At 38.2% G+C, this 21281-nt stretch overlaps 1 protein-coding gene and 1 long non-coding RNA gene across 4 annotated transcripts; one reads left to right on the top strand and one right to left on the bottom strand.

The window, feature by feature from the left end:
• The first annotated feature begins 2415 nt into the window (after positions 1–2415).
• myzap (myocardial zonula adherens protein) lies at positions 2416–21281 on the top strand. 3 transcript variants are annotated; one of them, XM_084109233.1, is made up of 14 exons: positions 2416–2936; positions 3712–3786; positions 13328–13423; positions 15385–15543; positions 15667–15759; positions 16283–16396; positions 16600–16752; positions 17683–17808; positions 18182–18310; positions 18394–18488; positions 19278–19383; positions 19509–19592; positions 19921–19982; positions 20072–21281. In XM_084109233.1, the coding sequence occupies exons 1-14, from the start codon at positions 2868–2870 to the stop codon at positions 20415–20417; spliced, it is 1707 nt and encodes a 568-aa protein (XP_083965359.1). In that variant the 5' UTR covers positions 2416–2867; the 3' UTR covers positions 20418–21281. The 3 variants fall into 3 exon arrangements, with proteins under 3 accessions (XP_083965359.1, XP_083965357.1, XP_083965358.1); XM_084109231.1 differs by having other exon boundaries at positions 2428–2936; positions 19876–19982; XM_084109232.1 differs by having other exon boundaries at positions 2582–2936; positions 15388–15543; positions 19876–19982.
• Positions 7197–10786, bottom strand: LOC311079749. Its single transcript, XR_014605450.1, has 3 exons — positions 10270–10786; positions 8117–8206; positions 7197–7313 (listed from the first exon to the last, which is right to left on the bottom strand). It is a non-coding gene; the product is annotated as an uncharacterized lncRNA (long non-coding RNA).

A 21281-nucleotide genomic window follows, 5' to 3' on the forward strand; every position in this document is an offset into this window, starting at 1 on the left:
GTTAAAGACTTGCCATACAGTGTCTGCTAAATGCCTTAAATTTAATATTAAAGGAACACTCCACCGTTTTTTCATATTAAACTATGTTATTCCCTTAACTAAGACGAGTTGATACATACCTCTATCGTCTCAGTGCGTGCACTCAATCGCTCTGGCGCGCGGCGACACTTTGATAGCACTTAGTTTAGCCCAGTTCATTCATTAGGGACCAAACAGAGATGAAGTTAGAAGCGACCAAACACCTCCTCGTTTTTCCTATTTAAATACAGTTACACGAGTAGTTACACGACCAAGTATGGTGACACAAAATAAAACGTGGCGCTTTTCTAAGCGGGTAAAAAGGATAACTATAATGTATGGCGGAATAGCACTCGGGAGCACTTCGACTCGGCGCAGTAAAAAGTCACGTTGGTTCTTCTCTTTTTACTGCGCCGAGTCGAAGTGCATACGAGAGGTATGTAACAGGGAATGGCATAGTTTAATATGAAAAACCGGTGGAGTGTTCCTTTAAGATTTAATTTATCACGAAATATATATGTGTGTGTGTGTGTGTGTGTGTGTGCGTGTGTGTGTGTGTGTGTGTGATTCATTCATTCAATTGTCTATAGTCATAAAAAACAACAGCACAAAAATGAACGCAGTACACTTGCAGAAACAGTGATGAAACCCTCTTTTTTCTTTAGCACTTTTCACAATACATATAGTTTCAAAGCAGCTTCACAGAAAATGCTTGTGCATTACAATTTAGAGTGATCTGCTATCAGAGTTGACTGTTTCTAAGTTATGCTTTTCAGAAATGTATACAAATCACGCAGTTAGCTAACAATGTATTAAAGGCAGAAAACAATGAGCTCAATGAAGTAATGAATACATGTTGTTAACAAATGATTATGAGAAAATTTAGCATTGGTGCATGTTGATTCAGAGTTTGCTTCATCTGAAGTCCTTGCTGGAGTTGGAGTCATCTATTCACTGGTGTACCTCTTCAGTGCCTTATTGAGCACTATAGGACTGAATGGGACTAGCAAACCTCCTCCAGTAGGAGGCCACTCCAACAGGGATCCTATTTTCCATCATGAAAGGCATGAAACATAATCCCTGTGACCTTTCACATGCAGCTTGATCTGATCGTCTTGCTCATGGATTTCTATATAGTGGAGACCTTTGTTATATTCCAAAGATTGTTTGTCACTAAAACAACCAATTTATCCCTGAGATGAAGATTAAATTGGGTTAGGTCTGTGTTTATGTGAGGAAAAAAGCCATAAAACATGAGATTTACAGCCTGTATGTGTTTTCCAAGGGGTGAATCTCACAAATATGGAGGGTTAATGATTACACTAGGTCATGTAGTAGACTATCTGCTTCCTATATTAATGATTGACCTACAACTTGCGCACTTTGAAATATGTTAAGCAAACAAAATCACACAGATGAAAGATTTCATAGAGCAAAGTTTAAGGCATCTGCAGTGCAGTCTGTTTGTCTATGACATCAATTGGTGTTGGACAAAATTAGAAAAGAATAAACAAAATTAAAGGGTTAGTTCACCCAAAAATGAAATTTTTACTCACGTCAGAATATGCCAACTTCCTTACTATATAGGTGAAAAACACTATATGAGAAGAGTAGTTTTCATAGTATTTATAAAACAGTAGGTGAAAAGAACCCCGATTATCTACTTCTTATGGCGGGATTCTGAAGTGAGCATATGATGAACACTTTACAATCCCATGAGGCTACAGGAGAAGAGTTGTAAATGGCAATGAAGCTATGCAACTGATGCTGGTAGGTCACATGACAACATGGGCGATGTAGTAGTCTGAAATTCAGTCATACAACCCAAATTCATACTATATCAAACACACTTTTTAACGGTTGCAAAGTTGTTTACTCACCCTCATGTTATTGCAAACCTGTATGACTTTTTACTCCTGCAAGAAACAAGAAGTAGATATTTTGAAGAATGTTGTAAATCAAACACTTCTGGTGACCAATGACTTCCATTATATGGACTTAAAAAGCAGACATTTCTCAAAATATGTTCCACAGAGAAAGAAAGTCAAACAGGTTTGGAATGGCATGAGAGTAGTAAATAATGTCAGAATTGTCTTGATTACATGATTCGAAATAATAACACATTATTACAATTATACAATGCTTTTCTCTTTTTGTTCCCACTTCTCATTGTTATGATCCAATTGATCATTGTTATGATCCAATTGATCATTGTTATGATCCAATTGCTAAATTAAATTAAATTTAAATCCACCACTATTATTATATGCATAATAACAAGTCACACACTACAATCAAAAGTGGTATAACCCGCCTAAGGTGTGACTCCTTCCCATGTTGAAAGAGAGAGGGCTCCACCCCAATGCCATTTACCCCACCCTATTAAAGCAGCCCGGCTACAGTTAGGTAGGAGCTGGAGACCGGTGGTGAAATGTGGCTCAACGGGTCTGATGGGAAACAAGGCTTACGTAGCCAGCTCAGATACTGAAAGACTGACATCTCTCTCTCTCTCTCTCTCTCTCTCTCTCTCTCTCTCTGTCAGGAGGAGTCTATATGGGATGTTGTCACTCTGGAGTTGTCTGCACACTGGAGGGCTGTGTTTCTACTGACCTCTGCACATTGGAATACTGAGCCTCTTTTTTCCTCCTGATTCTCTCTCACTCACTCTCTCTGTTCTCATCCGGGGGAAGGAATTCTGGCAAAGCTGTTGAAGGGAACTTTTCCCCCCATTCTTCCTCTCTTTCACACACACACCACGTTTATCCTGTTTTGGTGTGTCGCCTGCAGTGGTGGGCGCAGACGTTGATAGTGTTTGTGTGGATGTGTGACTTGGACAGTGAAAAGGAGATATGCTGCAAAATGGAATGACTGGTGCCAGTCGCACCACAACCACCACAGAGCTACCAGACCTCAATGAGGTAGGAAACACTAGTGAATAGTGCTTTTACTAATGCTCTTTTGAACTTTGTTTCCTTGTGAATGTTCGACTATAACTGATTCTCAATGAGGGGTTTATGTTTGTCTTTGTTTTGTTCATTCTCAGTCCTCTGTGTCTGCACTCTGCTCTGGACTGTGCCCTAATGGCTTGTCCATATCCAGGCTAATCGTGCGCTGTTGATGTGTGCGAGGCAGCGTTGTGTTGTTCAGAGAGGGGCCTGTAATAAGAGCCACTGTCCTGGGAGGCAGGGCCCTGTCATGTTTATTTTATCAGGGCCTGGCGCTCAGCCGCTGTTGCTGCGGTCAGCTGCCATTCAGAGACATTCTTACAGCTAATCAACTGACACCCTCTCAGATGGTGCTAACCAGCGTAGAGGCCATTGAAACGCTGAGAACCACATTTCTGACTGTAGTAATTATTGATTTGAATTGAATAGACAGCCACAACTGAAGTGGTTAATCAGTGAAGCATTTATAAGGGCAGTCATATTTTAATACAGTATTGTTATTCTGCCAGTGTCAGCAGCCTTTTTCCTCCTTTTCATGCGTGACATTTCTCGGATCAGATAAACGTTATCTTTGACAGAACTTGGAAGTTTTTGTTTTGGTTTCAGTGAAATTGCCCAGCGTTTAATCTTGAGATAACAATCATCAGATTGTCTGCCTAATTAAACGTAGATTGTGACTAATCATTGTTTTGTTTTTTTTGTCTGTCCATTTTTGCATCTGTGTGTATCTGTGGCGAATGTCCACCAGAGGAGAATCAGGCGTCTCAGATTAACCCTCCGGCCCGAGGACAATCCTAAAACCCAGAATGAAACCGGCAGCTCTGTAAGTATCATTTTAGCAGATGGCGCTAACCATCTCTTCACGTCATAATAAAACACTTCCTCTTTTCCCTGACTTTGATATCTTCAATCTGTTTGACTAGCTCCACAAATGGCATGATTACATAAATGACTGATTTCTTCAGATCATGACACATCAGCTGGAGATACTCTAGATCTAGGGTTTATAACTCGGGGTCTGTGGTCCTATAGTGGTCACTGCAGATGTTTTCTTCCATTTGCATGACATTCTCAACTATTTTAAAATATTAATCTTTATATATATATATCACATTATATACAAAACAAGGAATACAAACAAAGCAACAACAACTGTAGACAAAAATTAATGTACACTACCTTTCAAAAGTTTGTGGTCAGTAGGATTTTTTAAAGAAATTAATACTTTTATTCAGCAAGGATGTATTAAATTGATCAAAAGTGACAGTAAAGACTTTACAAAGGATTTTTATTTCAAATAAATTATAAGTATCATGGGTTCAACACTGATAATAACAAGAAATGTTTCTTGAGAGTATTTAGCATATTTTAATGATTTCTTAAGGATCATGTGATACTGAGGACTAGAGTAATTGCTGCTGAAAATTCAGCTTTGCCATCAAACAAATTTTAAAATATATTAAAATAAAAAACAAAACTGCTATTTTAAATGGTTAAAATTATTTCACAATATTACTGTTTTACAGTACTTTTGATCAAATGCAGCCAAAAATACTTCCAAAAATATATTGAATATATATCGGATATATCTAGATGATTGACAAAAGGGGAAAAAAATTAACAGAAAAAAATGATTGTGTAAAGGATTTACCTTTAGGCTAAAGGGTGTGACAAATGGAATTTCAGAAAGGGGAAATTTTCAACATTGTTTTTTTTGTCTATGAATGTTGGGTCAGTGTTTCAGAGAGATAAATCAGAGAGAGACTGTGTCTTTTCTCTATAGGCCCATCACTTTGTGTGTCACAGATCCATACGGCCTTGCCAGTAGCATGACACGCACCTAAAAACACATGCAGATATGCACACAAGTGCGTGATTTCACACACCTACTCCCATTCTTGGAACTAGGCCTACCTGCAAAGATTTCATAGTTAAACGTCACTTTACTTGCCAAGCCAATGTTTAGAAACAAGTTAGACTTATAAATATCCTTGAGCTGCCCCCAAAGTTCAGAGTCACATGAAACAAAGCTCATGAAATTAAAACACCTATTTACCAAGGGAGGTGAAGTTCATTTTGAGCTTGTTTACAGATACAGGTTAGTCTGTGTGACAAATTAATATGTGTATTTGACAGTACCTGCTATTATAAGCCTTCTACTGACAGTGGTGTACTGAGAAAGACGTCAAGAGAGGTGTGTCTGCACGTTCATGAGAGTTTTTATCTGTACCTTGGCCTGGAGCTTGCACTCTGCAGCTCTTAGTCCTTGAGGTTCAACTGATATCCGCCCTGTTTGGTCTCTGATAGGAGCTGCTTTGGGAACATCAGGCACTTTCGTAGCCCAGACACTAATGAGAAATAGAAATCCAGGAGCTCAGCCAACAAAAAACTGTTGATGGCCTTATCAGTGTCTGTCTCATGGGAAGGGCCAACGTCAATACACAAAACCCAGGCCTGCCTGATGAGCTGCCAATGGCCAGTTAGTTTGGGAATTTGGCGATTGCGAATTTCAAGTGAGGGCAAAAGATTTCCCATGCAGATTTCACATTGTGTTCAAGGTGGTCGCATCAGCCATAAACATACAATTTTGCCGATATTTTGCTAATGTGACTGCACCTTTATGCATATAAATTAGCTTTTTTGTTAACATAATGGAGAATATTAAACTTTTATTTAGCTTTTATGTTAATATTAACCAGTTACAAGTATCTAGTAGCCTATCTTGGTGAGGTCAGGTTTCACATGGGGATTTTGCACTGACTTTCAATATAAAGCTTTATAAATGTAATTCTTTGCAACATAATTGGTGACATAACTGTACAAAAGTGAAACAAGGTCAATGGAAGACAAAATGAGGAGAGGGATAGTTAAGTGTAAAGACTAACATTTCATTTAAGTGAGATATTCTATTACTGTCTTAACAAAGAACCAAGACCAGAATTCACTGCAAAATTAAGATGGGTGTGTGTGGTAATCCTATCCTCCACTGGATACTATCTACCTGTGGCCTGGATTGCCCGAGTTACAGCTGTTGGATTACAGGAAGGCTTGAAATTTGCACCGTTCCAGGACCAGTATTACAATAAAAACATTTAGCTAAACAACAAAGAATGACAACACCCCCTGCATGGAAACAGATATAGTGTACTGTAAAATACAGAGACTAGACTTGAGTTTACACCCTCCAGCACATCTTTCTACAACAACAGACCAGTGAATAGTGTTCAATTCAATCAGTAAGATTACGTGAGCACACTGTAAAAAATGATTTGTTGACACAACTTGACTTAGTCAAGTCATCTTATTGCATTGACTCAGTTAAGTTTAGCCAACGTTAGGATTTAAGTTCACTCAACTTGTATGTATTTGTTGAAATAACTTGCAGTAAATTGAGCCAACGTACTGTATCAATTAATAAGCATTTATAATTTTTAGTTAAGTCAACTGAAAAACATATTGGATGAACTTAATTTTTCATGTTTTCACAACCATTAACCAAGTCTAATTGACATAAATAGTCATTTTTCCTCAACATCATAACTTAACTATTTGAGTTTACTGGACTGCATTGCTTGCTTTAACAAGAAGTTCTAGATATCTATCTGGAACCAGATTTTTAATGAAATCAACAACTGCAAAATTGAAACTCTCAGCATTTATTTTTTTAAATAGACACCCAAAAGACACAGACACACAGAATTATCTTGCAAAGATAAAAAAAAAACTCCACAAGAAAAACCCTCACATACATACAGCTCACACAAACAAGTGCAAACTTCTCTATGCACAGACCCATCTTAGAGCCAAAATAGTACACATAACTCTCCTTGTCATTATCAGATATTTTCATTGCAGGAACAAGTGTACATGAAGAATTCACAATAAGCTGTATTAAAAACTTCACAGATTAAACTGTTTAAAAACAGTGTCTTCAATTCCCACTCGTAGAAACATGGCAAGGAAAGAGCAAGCAGAACAAGGTAACAAGAAAACAGTCTGTTTGAAAATCAAGAATACCAACATTTGTTTTCTGTCTTATCTCAGCAACTTGCTCTTCAAAGAGTGAACTCTTGCGGTGCAAGAGTCTGATCCAACACCAATAAACAGGCGCTGTATCACTTCAAAAGTGAATTTGAATTTCTTTGGGTAGTCAAGGTTTAATGCGTACACCAGGCCCATCAGGTTCAGAAAAGCATTAGGGACAGCACTCAGGTGACACATTACCACTTCTTCCTCAATCACCAGGACAATGTCATTGTAGAACGCTGACTGAGGTTCCATCACATTTTCCACAACCAGTAGGATTCCTATCACCACACCCTTGATCACTTCCTCTTCAATGTCACTGGGCTTTATAGAATGCAAACAAAACAAGGTACTATTACTTAAAACCAATTACACAAACAATTCACAGTCCCCAGTCCCCTGCAATTTTTCCTTGTTTTGCCTTAAAGAAGAACTCCGGTCAATTTTTAACATTGAGCTCATTTTTTTGTAAATTTGGAGTGCTGTCAATACAGAGAACAACGACAAAAATCGGTGTTGCCTACACCGTGTTATCCTCTTTTTAAAATTTGCACCCTGTTGACTTCAATGGGGCAAGTTTTAAACCTGCTTTTAGGCTCTTAACATCCTTGATGTGAAAGATATGAATAAAAATGATGTTATTTCAGCCAGCGCTCATACCTGTATTTACATCCTGTTTTCGGTCGAAGTCCACAGTAGTCGATTGTCAGGTTCACGCGCATAGGTTTAGTACCTATGATCACGCGCGTGAACTCGACAATCGACTACTGTGGACTTCGACCGAAAACAGGATGTAAATACAGGTATGAGCACTGGCTGAAATAACATCATTTTTATCCATATCTTTCACATCTACTGCTGTCAGATTCACCGTGTTCACTCTGAAGGAATCACTCACATTGGCTGTGCACTTGTAATGACACATCAAGGATGTTAAGAGGCTAAAAGCAGGTTTAAAACTTGCCCCATTGAAGTCAACAGGGTGCAAATTTTAAAAAGAGTATAACACGGTGTAGGCAACACCGATTTTTGTCGTTGTTCTCTGTACTGACAGCACTCCAAATTTACAAAAAAATTAGCTCAATGTTAAAATTGACCGGAGTTCTCCTTTAAAGGTTTCAGCTTACCTCACATATCTTCATGAATTTTGAAGGAATCTCTTGCATGTACCACGGCAGGCCAAGCAATGCTGCAGTCCTCATCCTTTGGTTTGTTGTCTGTAAATTAAAGGATGGTTAAAGTACCAGCTTTATTGGATCAATCCTTTGTTTTTCTTTATTCGTTTATCCTTTCTCCCCCTCCCTCTGTCTTGTTTTTAGAAAAAATAAAAACATTCATTTCAAATTTGCACATTTACATTTGTACACTTTTGTAAGAATTTACCAGTGATGTGGTGCAACAACAGTTGTTTGTTACCTTTTTGTCTACCAAAATAAGATTTAATAGTGGGTGTAACACGCTCATGGCACTTAAATCAGGAGTGTCTAAGGGTGCTTTCACACTGGCAGTTTAGTTTAGGGGGCTTTCACACTGGGCTCGTTTGCTGCGGTACGAGCCTGAGCGCGATTGTTCCCGGCGCTCCCCGCAGCGTTGGTCTGGTTTCACACTCAACTTGATTCTATCGAACCCTGGTGCGTTTGCGTGCATATTACGTCATGGCAAACGTTCATGGCGCATGATAGAAAACAGAACATGGGGCAATACATTGTGTTTTTTATTAATTCGGTGCTATTATGCGCAGCTGAGTGAACAACACAGGTTTACTGTGTGTGTGTGTGTGTGTGTCGCATAAGGTGACCTTCTGCTGCTTGCAAACGGACTCTTTTAAGGAGACAGTGGATTTCCAAATTTGTTGCCCTGATTCCACGCGCTGTGCACGAATACACTGCAGGCTCACTCTCGCTCGTATCCAAGGTAAATCTTCAACGCCATCATCCTGGACATGTGTTTTATTTAACTAAATACATCATAATCAGCTAAAACGCACAAGCACGCACCCAGTTTTTCAGGAAGTAAAGTGACCTGCGCATGCGTTTTAGCTGATTATGATGTATTTATTTAAATAAAACACATGTAAGGGATGACAGTGTTGGTGATTTACCTTGGATACGAGCGAGAGTGAGCCTGCAGTGTATTCGTACACAGCGCGTGGAATCAGGGCAACAAATTTGGAAATCCACTGTCTCCTCAAAAGAGTCCGTTTGCAAGCAGCAGAAGGTCACCTTATACGACACACACACACACACACACACACACACACACACACACACACACACACACAGTAAACCTGTGTTGTTCACTCAGCTGCGCATAATAGCACCGAATTATATTGACCCACATTCTGTTTTCTATCATGCGCCGTGCACGTTTGCCATGATGTAATATGCACGCAAACGCACCATGGTTGATAGAATCAAGTTGAGTGTGAAACCAGGAACAATCGCGCTCGGGCTCGTACCGCAGCAAATGACCCCAGTGTGAAAGCACTCTAAGTCTGCTCCTGGAGGGCCAATAATGTATTGCAGAGTTTAACTCCAACTTGGTTCAACACACCTGCCTGGAAGTTTGTAGTGATCCTGAACACCTTGATTAGCTGGTTCAGGTGTGTTTAATTGGGGTTGAAGCTAAACTCTGCAGGATCTTGGCTCCCCAGGAGCAGGATTGGGCACCCCTGCCTTAAATGAATTGAGGTTGTAACAACACTTTAAAGGATAGGTTACCAAAGATGATAATTGTCATTTACTCACCAACATGCCACTCTAAACACATGCAAAAATATTCATAAATGAACAATGGCTAGGCTGTTAAGCTCTATAAAGGACAAGTCAACACTATAAAAAATGCAGTTAAAAGTAGTGGATGAGTCATGTTGCCTATTTTAAAAGTTTTAAAACTTTGTGTAATGAACTGATCAGATCATATCAGTGTTAAGGTTACTACGACATACTACAACAACAACATCAAACCTCATTAGTTCTTGTGTCATGACATTTGATCAAAAGACTTGCAAGAACCAATGAGGCTTGATATTTATGTAGTAGCTAATACAATAAAACATTATTGTAAACAAAGACTGAAAAGAGGCAAAGAGATTGTATGATGGCAGAAGACTTTGAATATGACATACAAATCGTATAGTTTACTTTTTAGACAGTTACTCTGAAGTCATTGTATGAAAAGATGTCACTATCACTAGGTGTATGATGTGAGTAAGTAAGTAAATGATCACAGAATTGTCATTTTGGGGAGAGAAAGACTGCTTTAAAATAAATTGACTCACATCCTTATCAAGGTTCTCCAGTACTGAAGTCATTTCTGGAATGTCCTCATACCGCTTTGACCTGAATAACTGTATCTGCTTTGAGAGATGACCATCTATTCTAGAGGCCTTCCAAAAAAGACTTGCTCGGGTCCTTTGACACAAGCCTGGTGAATTCTTTGCTGATCTATAAAAACATAAATGCATTTACAAATTTAACAAAGATGCCAGGGTCTCAGTGACAGTCTTACAACATTAACAAGTTAAAACATTTTAATTTCACTCAACATGAAAGAACTGGTCATATAATCTTAGCATATTAAGTTTGCCCATATCTTCTAATAGAACAGCACTTGTTTGTGTCTACAATTGTTGTGTAAACAAATTTATTATAATAGGCAAAATAGGAAAATTATGATTTTGTCAATCATGTAGCCCTAAAACATCTTACTCCCCAAATACAATGAGGAAAAAAATATCAACATTTTTTATTTCTATGGCTGGGTGATGCATTGAATATTATACTGATGATGTTGCTGTCAATATAAAAGTGAGCAATGCTATACATATAGCTTTTATTATGTGAAAATGTTTTCTACAAATAACGTAATTCTGAATTTCATGATTCTTCAGAGCTTCACAGGTAACACAAATTACATATAAGTTTAATAATGTGATTATTACACTACAAAAATTTATGAACTTATATTAATAACTTACATCGCAACTTACCTATAGAAGACACGCCGTTTGCACGTGCTCAAAAACATCCATATGGTAGCCTATGTCATTTGAAAAAATAACAACAGGGCGTTTAAGAAACATAAGTCAATCAAGCATTTTTATTTGTCATGTTAAACACAAATGGACTGGCGGCGCTGCTTCAGATATTAACTTAACGTTAACATTACTGGTAGGTGTTTCTAACGATAATGAACCGATTAAGAACACGCTAAAAAAAACTTATATGTAAGTTACACTATTTTATCTATTTATAAACATTAACTTAAAATTACGACTTCTCTTTCTGCTCACGTCTCGACAGCAGCTCGGTGTCTCTGTCGAGCGAGCAGAAATTTGCCTGGCAGTGCGTGTGGCTCCTGATAACTAACGTTAATCGAGTTTGCCAAATGTAATCAAAATGTCAAAATGTGCATGGAATCAAAACACGGACGAGATGCGCAAACAACGAAACAAGCCTAACGAAACAAGCCTAATTTAACATGAAAGAAAGCACAAATTAGGGTATACTTACTCATTTCATTATTTGCAGTGCATAAAAGTCCACCTGTACTCGTTCAAACGCGGGCTCCTTCGTCTTTTCTTGCATCAGCAACTTCTCGTGCAAAAAAATGGCGATGGCGCGTCTGCCTCAAATTCGTTCAAATAGTACGTCATCATGACGTAGAGTTTCTGGCACATGCGCATTACACAGAAAGTTGATAGAACCTATGCTTTGTTGTTATATGAACACGTTATTTAAAGTTTTCCATTTCCCTTCAAGTTGAGGTTGTCATAACTCATCCTATTGTGTAGTGAGACACTGCAAGTTGACAAGACGTGATTTTACTAGTCCACCTGACTAAAACTCAGAATCACTTTTTACAGTGCAGTATAGAATATGAAACAGGGAAAACACGCTAAGATGACAGATGCAAAGTGCTATATCAGTATATTAATATTCTGCACAGAAATATTGTCAAAAAGAGCATGAAAGTTGAATGCAACTGAACATGGTTAATGTTGTCTGCTATTGTATTGTTAGATGCTTGTAGTAAAGTATTTCTGTGAAATGATATACTGTCTGGAGGATTGTTTATACCAGTAACTGTATTTTCTAGCATAAGTATGGCGCTTAGTGTTTTATTGTTACATTTAAATGGATAGTTCACCCGAAAATTAAAATCTGTCAATATTTACTCACCCTCACGTAATTCCGAATCCATAAGACTTTCATTTGTCTATAAAACGCAAATGAAGATGTTTTTATTTTCCGATGCCTTTGTGAACTTTATTTTTACAATTTTATTATCTTTTTGAAGCATCAACGTTTTAATGGAATAGACTTTTAATAGGACAGAAATCTGCTTTGATTAAAAATATCTTAATTTGTGTTTTAAAGATGAATGAAAGTTTGGAACAACATGAGGGTGAGGAATTGTTGACAACTGTAATTTTTAAGAGAACTATCCCTTTAATACTTTATGAAGTAATCATTTTATTGAAGGAATAAGGCACTCGAGGCTGCGCTGTATCAGGATGGCCACCCCAAAAGATGAATTACTCTGTTAGATTTATTAGGCCTTTATTAGATTTATTATGAAATCCATAAAATGATTCCCAAACGTTGTTGCAAATAACTCATATGACTAAACATAAGGCCAAAAAAGGAGGTCCTGTGTTCAACTATTTAAATTTCTCTCCCTTCTTTGAGTAACCTACCTTAAATGTACTCTCATGGGCTTGTTTTTGTGGATTATCTGTCAAGTTCTATGAAGTCCAGTGCAGAAGGCCATGATAACACTGGCATCATTGTTCTATCTTATCTCCCCGCACTCCCACACATCTCTCCCCGTCTGTCAGAATCAGAGGAAAACATTTATTCAGCATTCTCAACATCTGATCCTTTTTGCCAATGAAGAACTGTTTTCATGTTCGCCGTAACAGAGTTCAGTCTCTGTCAGTTAGGAGGCTGAAGCTCTGTGCTTTGTTTTGGAGAGGAGCCCTGAGGAGGTGTGGTCATGACATGAATGAGATTACAGTTCTGAGAAACTATGTCCTGAAGAGCAAAGGGAACGCCGCACCCTGATCACAGCTGGAATTCATTAATGTTGTTTCATCTCAATACAACGTGAAAACAGCACCATGTAAAAGATGGAATATGGTTTCTTATAAACAGGAAGACTGAGCCTTTTTAGAATTGTTGCACAAAAACATGTGCAAAACCTGTGATGTCTGATAACGTCTTTTCCTCAACAATTTGTGAACGCAACATTGGTTTTCTAAATATCAACCCAAGCATCATTATGTGTCTGAAAAATTTGATAAACCTCTAAACATATCATGTGTTACATCGCAGGGGGAGAAATTGGTCAATGGTTCCTGGAAAAAGAAAAATGGGCTCATGCAGAGAGAAAGGCCGCCTGGGAGAGAATCGCCTCAACAAGAAGAAAAGGTATGACAGCTTCCGAGAACACAAACAAACCCAAATGTCTATTACTTGTGTAAAGATTAATCATGATTCTTCTAGTATGATCATCATAAGTTGTTCAAACACTTGGGGCCCTATCTTGCACCCAGCGCAATTGACTTTGTACACCGACGCATGTATCATTCCTATTTTGCACCCGCGCACAGCGGACTTTTCCCTCCACAGACGCACGTAGGTAAATTAGGAAATGAACTTGCGCTCCCGGGGGCGGTTCAGCTTAAAGAGGAGGCGTGTTTCTAAAAACCGTTGCCGTTGCGCATGTTATTCATAGCCTACTGTATGCTATTTTAAGGGCGCATGCTTGGCCATAATCAATGTAGCGTGTGCACAACGCGCATACACTTTCCTTCTCTCATCTACACACAGACGCAGCAGTTCTCATTTTTAGAAAACCACACATTATTACAAGGAAAAATATTAACACACGAGGGAAATCATTGTTGTGTCCATGAAGATGTGAAAAAATAGGCATAAATCTAGCTTACACATTTACCCAAATTTTTATACGCCTGTTTAACCGAAGCTATTTGGGTGGGTTTCTCCCATCCCCAATGTCACCTCTCTGTCTTTTACGGCCCTGACGAGAACGTCGGTCTCCTTGGCTGTGAACCGCTCCTGGCGCGCGCCTGACAAATCCGCCGTTATAATAGCAATCCGACGCTCTGATTGGTTTATTTCACGTTACGCCCAAACCACACCTATGAATAATGAAGCTACTTCAGACCAACACATTTAAGATTTGCGTCGGGCGCAAGAGTCATTTATCCCGCCGGTATAATAGCAACAGCGCCCAAGACCCGCCCACAAAGTTAATTGCGTTTCGCGCTTGATACTTGCGTTTCAGATCGTTAAAATAGGGCCCTTGGGGTCAGTAAGATATTTTTAGTTTATTTTTTGGGAAAAAATGTATAACATTTTATTCAGCAAGGGCACATTAATTTGTGTTAAATATTAAAACTCTTACCGACCCAAACTTTTTGAACATTAGAAGACCGTATTTTCCACTGGATCCATTAGCCTATATAACTGTGCTTTCAAACACAATAGACTAGGCCACATATGTTTTCTATATATGTTTGAATGTCTTTGTACCACATGGTAATATTATTTGAGTTATTTTATCTATGATATTGATGGAGTTTAAAACACAGGTGCTGGTTTCCCAAAATATATTTGTGTTTGGTGTGTTATTGTTTGCCAAGCAAGCATGAGCTGCACTGTATCTATACAATTTGGCTTCAGGGCATTCTTTGCACAGTAAAATGCTTGTTCCCTTTCTTAAACATCACAAAAGAGCTTTCTTAAGGCATGCAAAACATGAAATATGACTCCTTTAGACACTAAATCTTAGAGACATAAACAACCCAGTGTGAAAAGTTCCCAGGACCTAGAATCCTGCAGCAGAATCAGAATGAATTGCAAGGCCATTGATCGCTTTCACTTTGCCCTTGAGCGAGAGCTTCTCACCTGTAGTTTGCCCAGGGGGAATGCTATTATGACATTTTCCTTTCCCCTTGGCATTGTCATGAAAGACATATTTTCTCACTGGATAATGTTAACACAACAGCATTCCAAGTTTCAAGTTCATTTTCATATTGCTGGTGAAACTAGCAGACAGAAAAAGGACTTGGGTTTTTAATTCTTTCGGACTGGGATGCAGAAATACGACACCCTTGCTTAGGACTATTGTGACTGTCTGCATCCCAACCTCTCATTGTGAACACTCAGCAGCAATGATAAAATATCATAAATATACACCCATAACAGCAAAAGTCTCACTCTTATTTGTTAACCAGGATGCTCTAGTAGGCATACATACACAGCCGTGACATTGGTCGTCACGCCTGTAAACACAACAGTGGCACTCTCTCCTTTTAAACACATCCACAAGCTGAAACCTGACCCCTGTGGTCCTGTTCCCCCAGCAGCCTGTGACCAATGGCATCAGTAGGGAACAGCTCGCACAGCGCGGGCCCAGGGTTTATGGTGTGGTGCACAGCACAGGCTCCGACCACCAACCGGAAGTGATGGCACGAGACTGGTCTGCCAGTCACCTGAGGGATGAGATGAAATACATCAGAGAGGTGAGCGCAGAGACTTTTCTTTTGGTACCTAGCTAACTGTAAGGTTAACTCTTATTAGCAGATACTTGATATTCTTCAGGAATGCACATCCAAGCAGATAACGTATTTATTCTGTCCTCAAAGGTACGTGACTCTTTGGAAAAAGTACGAGAGCGGATGTATGGCCAGTTTGGAGGGATGCAACAATCAGTGCAAAAATTATCTCAGGAATTAAAGGTGAGCAAAATGCTGCATGGTATTAAGGTTATAATATATAATGTACCAGTAAAATAAACCCTGATCACCCTGTAATAAGTTTCTGTATTTCTTCTGTTAAACACAAAAGAAGATATTTTAAGGAATGTTGGTAATCGAACGGTTGATGGGCCCTATTGACTTCCATAGTATTTTTTTTTCCTACTATGGAAGTCAATGGGTGTCTGGTTACCAACATTCTTTAAAATATCTTCTTTTGTGTTCAGTAGAAGAAAGAAACTCATACAAGCTTGGAACAACATGAGAGTGAGTAAATGTTGACAGAATTTTCATTTTTGGGTGAACTATCCCTTTAAGTGTATGATGAACAGTTATTTCAGTTACCCGATGTCACTCACGATTAACCAATCAGTATTCCAGAGAGCTGTGTAATAATACCCAAGATAACTACCTCAATGCCTTATTGTGTCAGACTTAAAAAACAACAAAAAACATTTTATAGTGGTACGACAAGTTCTCAATGTGCTGACTGTGTTTGTACTAGGCGGCCAACTCTCATAAGCGTTTCCTAGAGTCAGAGGTGAGGACGAGAAGTGCAGCTATGGACAGCTTTGACCAGATGAACAGCTCCCTCTTAACAGCAAACATTGATCTGCAGGTACACAATCAATACAGTCATTGCCATTGGGACAAAGGTCTGTTCAGAGAAAGCTCTAGACGTTGTTTTTGTAGTCAACCTGCTTAGACTGGTCAACATTTAAATGTCACATTAGAAAAAAAACCTTTACTGCCAGCATAAACGCATGCTTTCAGAAACTGTATTCATCCATATGATGTGATGTTGATCATGTCTGTTTTTAGAAATCATTGCTGGAAAGCTGTCATAACCGTGTGGGGAACAGGGATGAGATGAGATCTCTGCGCTGCTCGTTGGAGAAGACAGAGGAGAAACTCAAGGAAACAGAGAGACAACTAGCAGCAGCACAGGCTGAAAACCACACTCTCAAACATCAGGTGCTTGCAAGCACACACAAACCACAATGCTATTATTATCGAGCAGACCCTCCATGGTATGAACATCCATATACCATGGACTTCGCCTCTTTTTTGTTAGTGAAACATTACGTCGATTATTGAGAACACCTAGGCTAGTATGCAAATTTGGGCCCAATTTACAACAGGAATATTTATGAGATATGCTGACATGAGAAGCGGTCCGCAGTGTGCTATATTTGATCTAAAACTCTTCAAAAGATTTTTCAGGTTTTTCATTTTTCTAATCATTACATATACCGTTTTTAAACCTCATATTAATTGAGAGACTTCTGTACATGGATTAATAGTACACTGTGTAAAAAATCCACCTATTTCAACTCATTTGCTGCCTTAAATTTGTGCATAATCAACTTGATTGTACAAATCATTTAAACTTAAATTATATTAAACTGACTTGAAAATCTTAATTGAATCTCATATAATTTATAAAGAAAGTTGTAAATGATTCAATTATTTTGTTGAGTTAATGTAAAAACATAAGTTGCCATGACTTCCTGATCATACTGTATCATTTTTACAGTAGTTAAAACCCTTAGACATACACTGTTACATACAGTGAGGTCTTTGTATTATCCATTGTACATTTTCTGCATAATGTATTTGTAATAATTATAAGTGATTGTCAATGCAGTATTTAGGTTCAAAATAAATATATAGTTAAAAAAATAAAAGTTATAAATTTTGTCCATTTTGCTTTAATGGCTCAACAAATGTTTGTAAAACCTGATGATAATGTTCTACAGCATGATTTGAGATTATCCAAAGAGTATCTCTTGTGCTTCATTGGAAACAAGAACATCTGATATTTTTTAAATGCTTAATGTCACTTTTTTACATGTTAATATCCATGCTATTTGACAACTAAATTGCTTTTTTTTTGGTGTGTAGGTGGAGACTTCTCAGGAGGCAAAGACTCAAGCATTGAAAGAGTTGAGTGCTAAGCTACAGAGGGAATATGAGGAACAGCTGCAGGAACAGCAGAGGACGCACAGAGAGGAGATAGAGGCTTTGCAGGTACAGATATGACCGAACAAACAGACTCTCACAATGCCTTACTGTCCAACTACTTCAGCGAGAACTGCACTGCATGTTAACAAAAGCGTTAGTTTATATGTGTGTGACTTTGTTATATCTTGACTCATTGTTAAAGATTACTTTTGTATTATACTTTACAAGCAGGGCATGATGATTCCAATCTCATAACAGGAAACATCTGTAGATATTCACCAGGGAGGAGAGAAAAATGTCCATTTGTTTTTCTAAGTAAGGGTGCCACCTAGTGTTGATAGTGAAGATTTCAGAGCGGGTGACGGTAACTGACTGATGAACAGAGGCAAATAAGTGACTGTCGTTCTGAGTGTGTAATGAAAGACCTGTTTGTCCACAGGCACAGCTTGATGACTACATGAGGAGACTTGAGGAGGCTGAGAGGAATGCTCAGATAGCTGAGGCGAAGATCGCTGAAAGGGACCAAAGAATTACAGAGGTGGAAAGGCTACTAAACTGTATGGCTCAGGTAAATAACATCAGTTTGCTCAGTCGTTCCCTGTTACCCCTGAAGAAAACTATTTATAAAACACTTCTGTCTCTCTTTAACAGGAGAAGGGTGACCTGATTAAAAGACTTGTTGAATGTGAACAACGCCTACGTGGTTTGGACCAAATTGACCACGTAGACAAAGCTGCGGCCAAACAGTAAGACTGACGTCTAATGTATTCCTATAATGAGTTTGCAGCTGCTGAGTCCAGTGATGTCATGTTTTCTTCATTCAAGATGGTTTCAGATAACCAGATACCATTACTATAATAATAATAATTATATTTCAAGTAGGCCTGGTTAAAATAATACATTAATTTCAGCAATTAATATTTGCTTTTTAATGCATTCAAATAATTAAAGCAATTAATGCAGCATAGATTACTGACAGAGATGCTATATAAAAGGCACAGCTAAATATGACATTTATTATAATGGGTTTATGTGACTATTATTTATGGTTTACTTAAATTAAAAGTTGTTATAATATTTTTTAATGTTCTGAAGTAGTTAATAAGCGATAAATAAAAACATTCTGATAATTTGCAGTTTAGGCCTGGCCTTCAATTATACTGTTATTAAGTTATTATGCTTAGTTAAAAACTATTTAATTAATAAGTATCAGTATTGGTATCGCTGACACTTGCTTTCATTCATAGTAGATAGTAAAAAGATGACATGAAACAAATATTTTGACATTAATTCTACATTAATTAGGAGATTCCGTGTGAAAATATATTAATGATTACAAATTTGTATGTTACTCTTATGTTAAATATGTTAATCGCGATTCATTATAGAAACCTGTGCGATTAATTAGTTATTTATTTAGTCTAAAAATGTCTTAATTTTGCCCTCTCAGAGAAAAAAAAATGTCACCAATGATTCTGATGTTAATGTTTTATTGCATGTATTATATCTCTCATAAGCCGCATGTTTCCTCCCAGGTCCGAGCAGCTGAAAGGGGAAGCCGCAGAACTGCGAGAGAGAATAAAGCACCTCAATGACATGGTGTTCTCTCAACAGAGGAAGGTCAAAGCCATGATAGAAGAGGTAAGGATTTACAGAGACTGTTTCTTCTGGTAATATAGAGTATTCCATGTACACAAAATGAACCAATACCAAAAATCATGACACCATTATTGTTTTATAAAACAAACAAACAAACAATTCTGCAGGTTGAAACCTTGAGAGCAAAAGTTGCACAGAAGGATATATTCATCACTGAGCTACTGGACAGGATTGCCATTGTGGAGTGTGAGGTAAGAGCAACGTTTTCCATGTAGCAAAATGTGATTTTTGCCTGTCCCTCGCCCCTTTACAATCTGGAAAGCACAGATTGGTTAGAATACGCATGCTGAATGTGATTATTCCAGAATCCATCGCTATTCTGTCAGCTGGACTCTTTGAGTCTCTTTGGTTGTTATTCAAATTTCTCATACAGTACATCTTATTTGAATCTGTCTTTGTCCAGTGTCATCTTTATATATCTGTGAAATCAATTCTCCACTCTGATCTGACTCTGTCCTTTGCTTTGCTTCCTAGAATAATGAGTTAGAAGACAAGTTGAAGTATTTTATGTCTGTACAGAGAGCATCTGAGACTAAAGTAGTCACCAGGGATGTTGGAGTTGGCTGTGACCTGCCCGTTAGGTAATGAGCGCAAGATCACCTTGCCATAAGAAATGTAAAACTGCTTTCGAGGCCACGGCTTTACACGCATGCTCTCCCTGTTCTCACAGATCTGAGGAGCCGCTGTATGTCGCTCCTTTCCAACCCAGCCCTGTCTCACCGACCCCGAGATCCTCTAGCAGACTGAGCAATAGTCTACTTAAATACACCCCTGGCCAGTACAGCACAATGCTGCGGTCCAGTGCAGTACATACACAAGAAACAACGAGCAGTACCACACAAACTGCAACATCTTCAAGTTCTGTTCAGACAAGCAATGAAGACGGGAAGGCTGAATCTCCGCCGGCCTCAGAACTGTCCTCTGCCACCAGCCCTCAAGCGAGAACCAGCCCGTCACAGATCTACACTCCTTTTATGAAACTAATGGAGATTAGCGCGAAGAGAAACATTGATTGAATGAAGCTCTACTGAAGCGGCAGTGGCCGAAGCTGATGGAACATGAAGTATTTTTGTTTTGTCACTGCTCGTGTAACATTGCAGTATATGTAAATAACCTACTGATCTGTGAATAACTTATTTTAGTAGTATACTGATGCACTCATTTTGCTTTGTTTATAAAAAAAGTGATTTTATGTGAAAGCCCTCTATATTTTACGATTATCTATTTATATTTTCATTTTTCTGAGTGTATAACCCATATATTATTTTGTTATATATATATAAAAACCTCAATAATAGGCTCTATTTATGAGGGTTTTTTCAGCAAAGAAATTATGGTCTCAGCTGTGATCAAAGCTCAAAACTTGAGTTGTAATAGATGTTTTTCACTTCAGTGTGCATTAACGTGTTTAATGGTTCCATTTATTTGTACAAAGAGAGTTGTTGACATCAGTGGCCTCGTACTCTATTGCACTTTCCACCTGGAGTAGCTTGATGCACATACTCCAGCTTATTCACCTGATTTTTACAGTTCAGCGAAATTTATTCAGAAGGCCAGTTTAAAGAAAAGGTGTTGGTTAGACCCCATCGTTCTAGACCAGAGTGCATCACTCAGACAGATCGAAGATTGCTGAAAGGAATCAGGGCTCTGTGGATTGTTCTCAGCGTTAATGTGTTCATGCACTTTTCTGAAGACTCGCTTCAGTTGCCAAAATCTCATCATGATTTCTGATGACTGCAAATTAAGGTTTATAAAGTGCTTTTGAGTATTAACCTGTCATACAAAACGCTAAAATATATTTGGTATTAAATATTTTTCACTGACTGAGCACTATATTTACACAGAACTGGGTATATTGTTCAATAAATAAAATGTCCAAA

This window comes from Abramis brama (assembly GCF_963993115.1).
Source record: "Abramis brama genome assembly, chromosome: 3".
Lineage (NCBI taxonomy): Eukaryota > Metazoa > Chordata > Actinopteri > Cypriniformes > Leuciscidae > Abramis > Abramis brama.

What these genes read in the sequence shown, in the direction of transcription:
- myzap (XM_084109231.1), top strand. Translation starts at nt 2,868, where the DNA reads ATGCTGCAAAATGGAATGACTGGTGCCAGTCGCACCACAACCACCACA. An exon ending in AGGAGATAGAGGCTTTGCAG is followed by an intron (nt 17,809 to 18,181) that starts GTACAGATATGA and finishes GTTTGTCCACAG; the next exon opens with GCACAGCTTGATGACTACAT. An exon ending in TACTAAACTGTATGGCTCAG is followed by an intron (nt 18,311 to 18,393) that starts GTAAATAACATC and finishes TCTCTTTAACAG; the next exon opens with GAGAAGGGTGACCTGATTAA.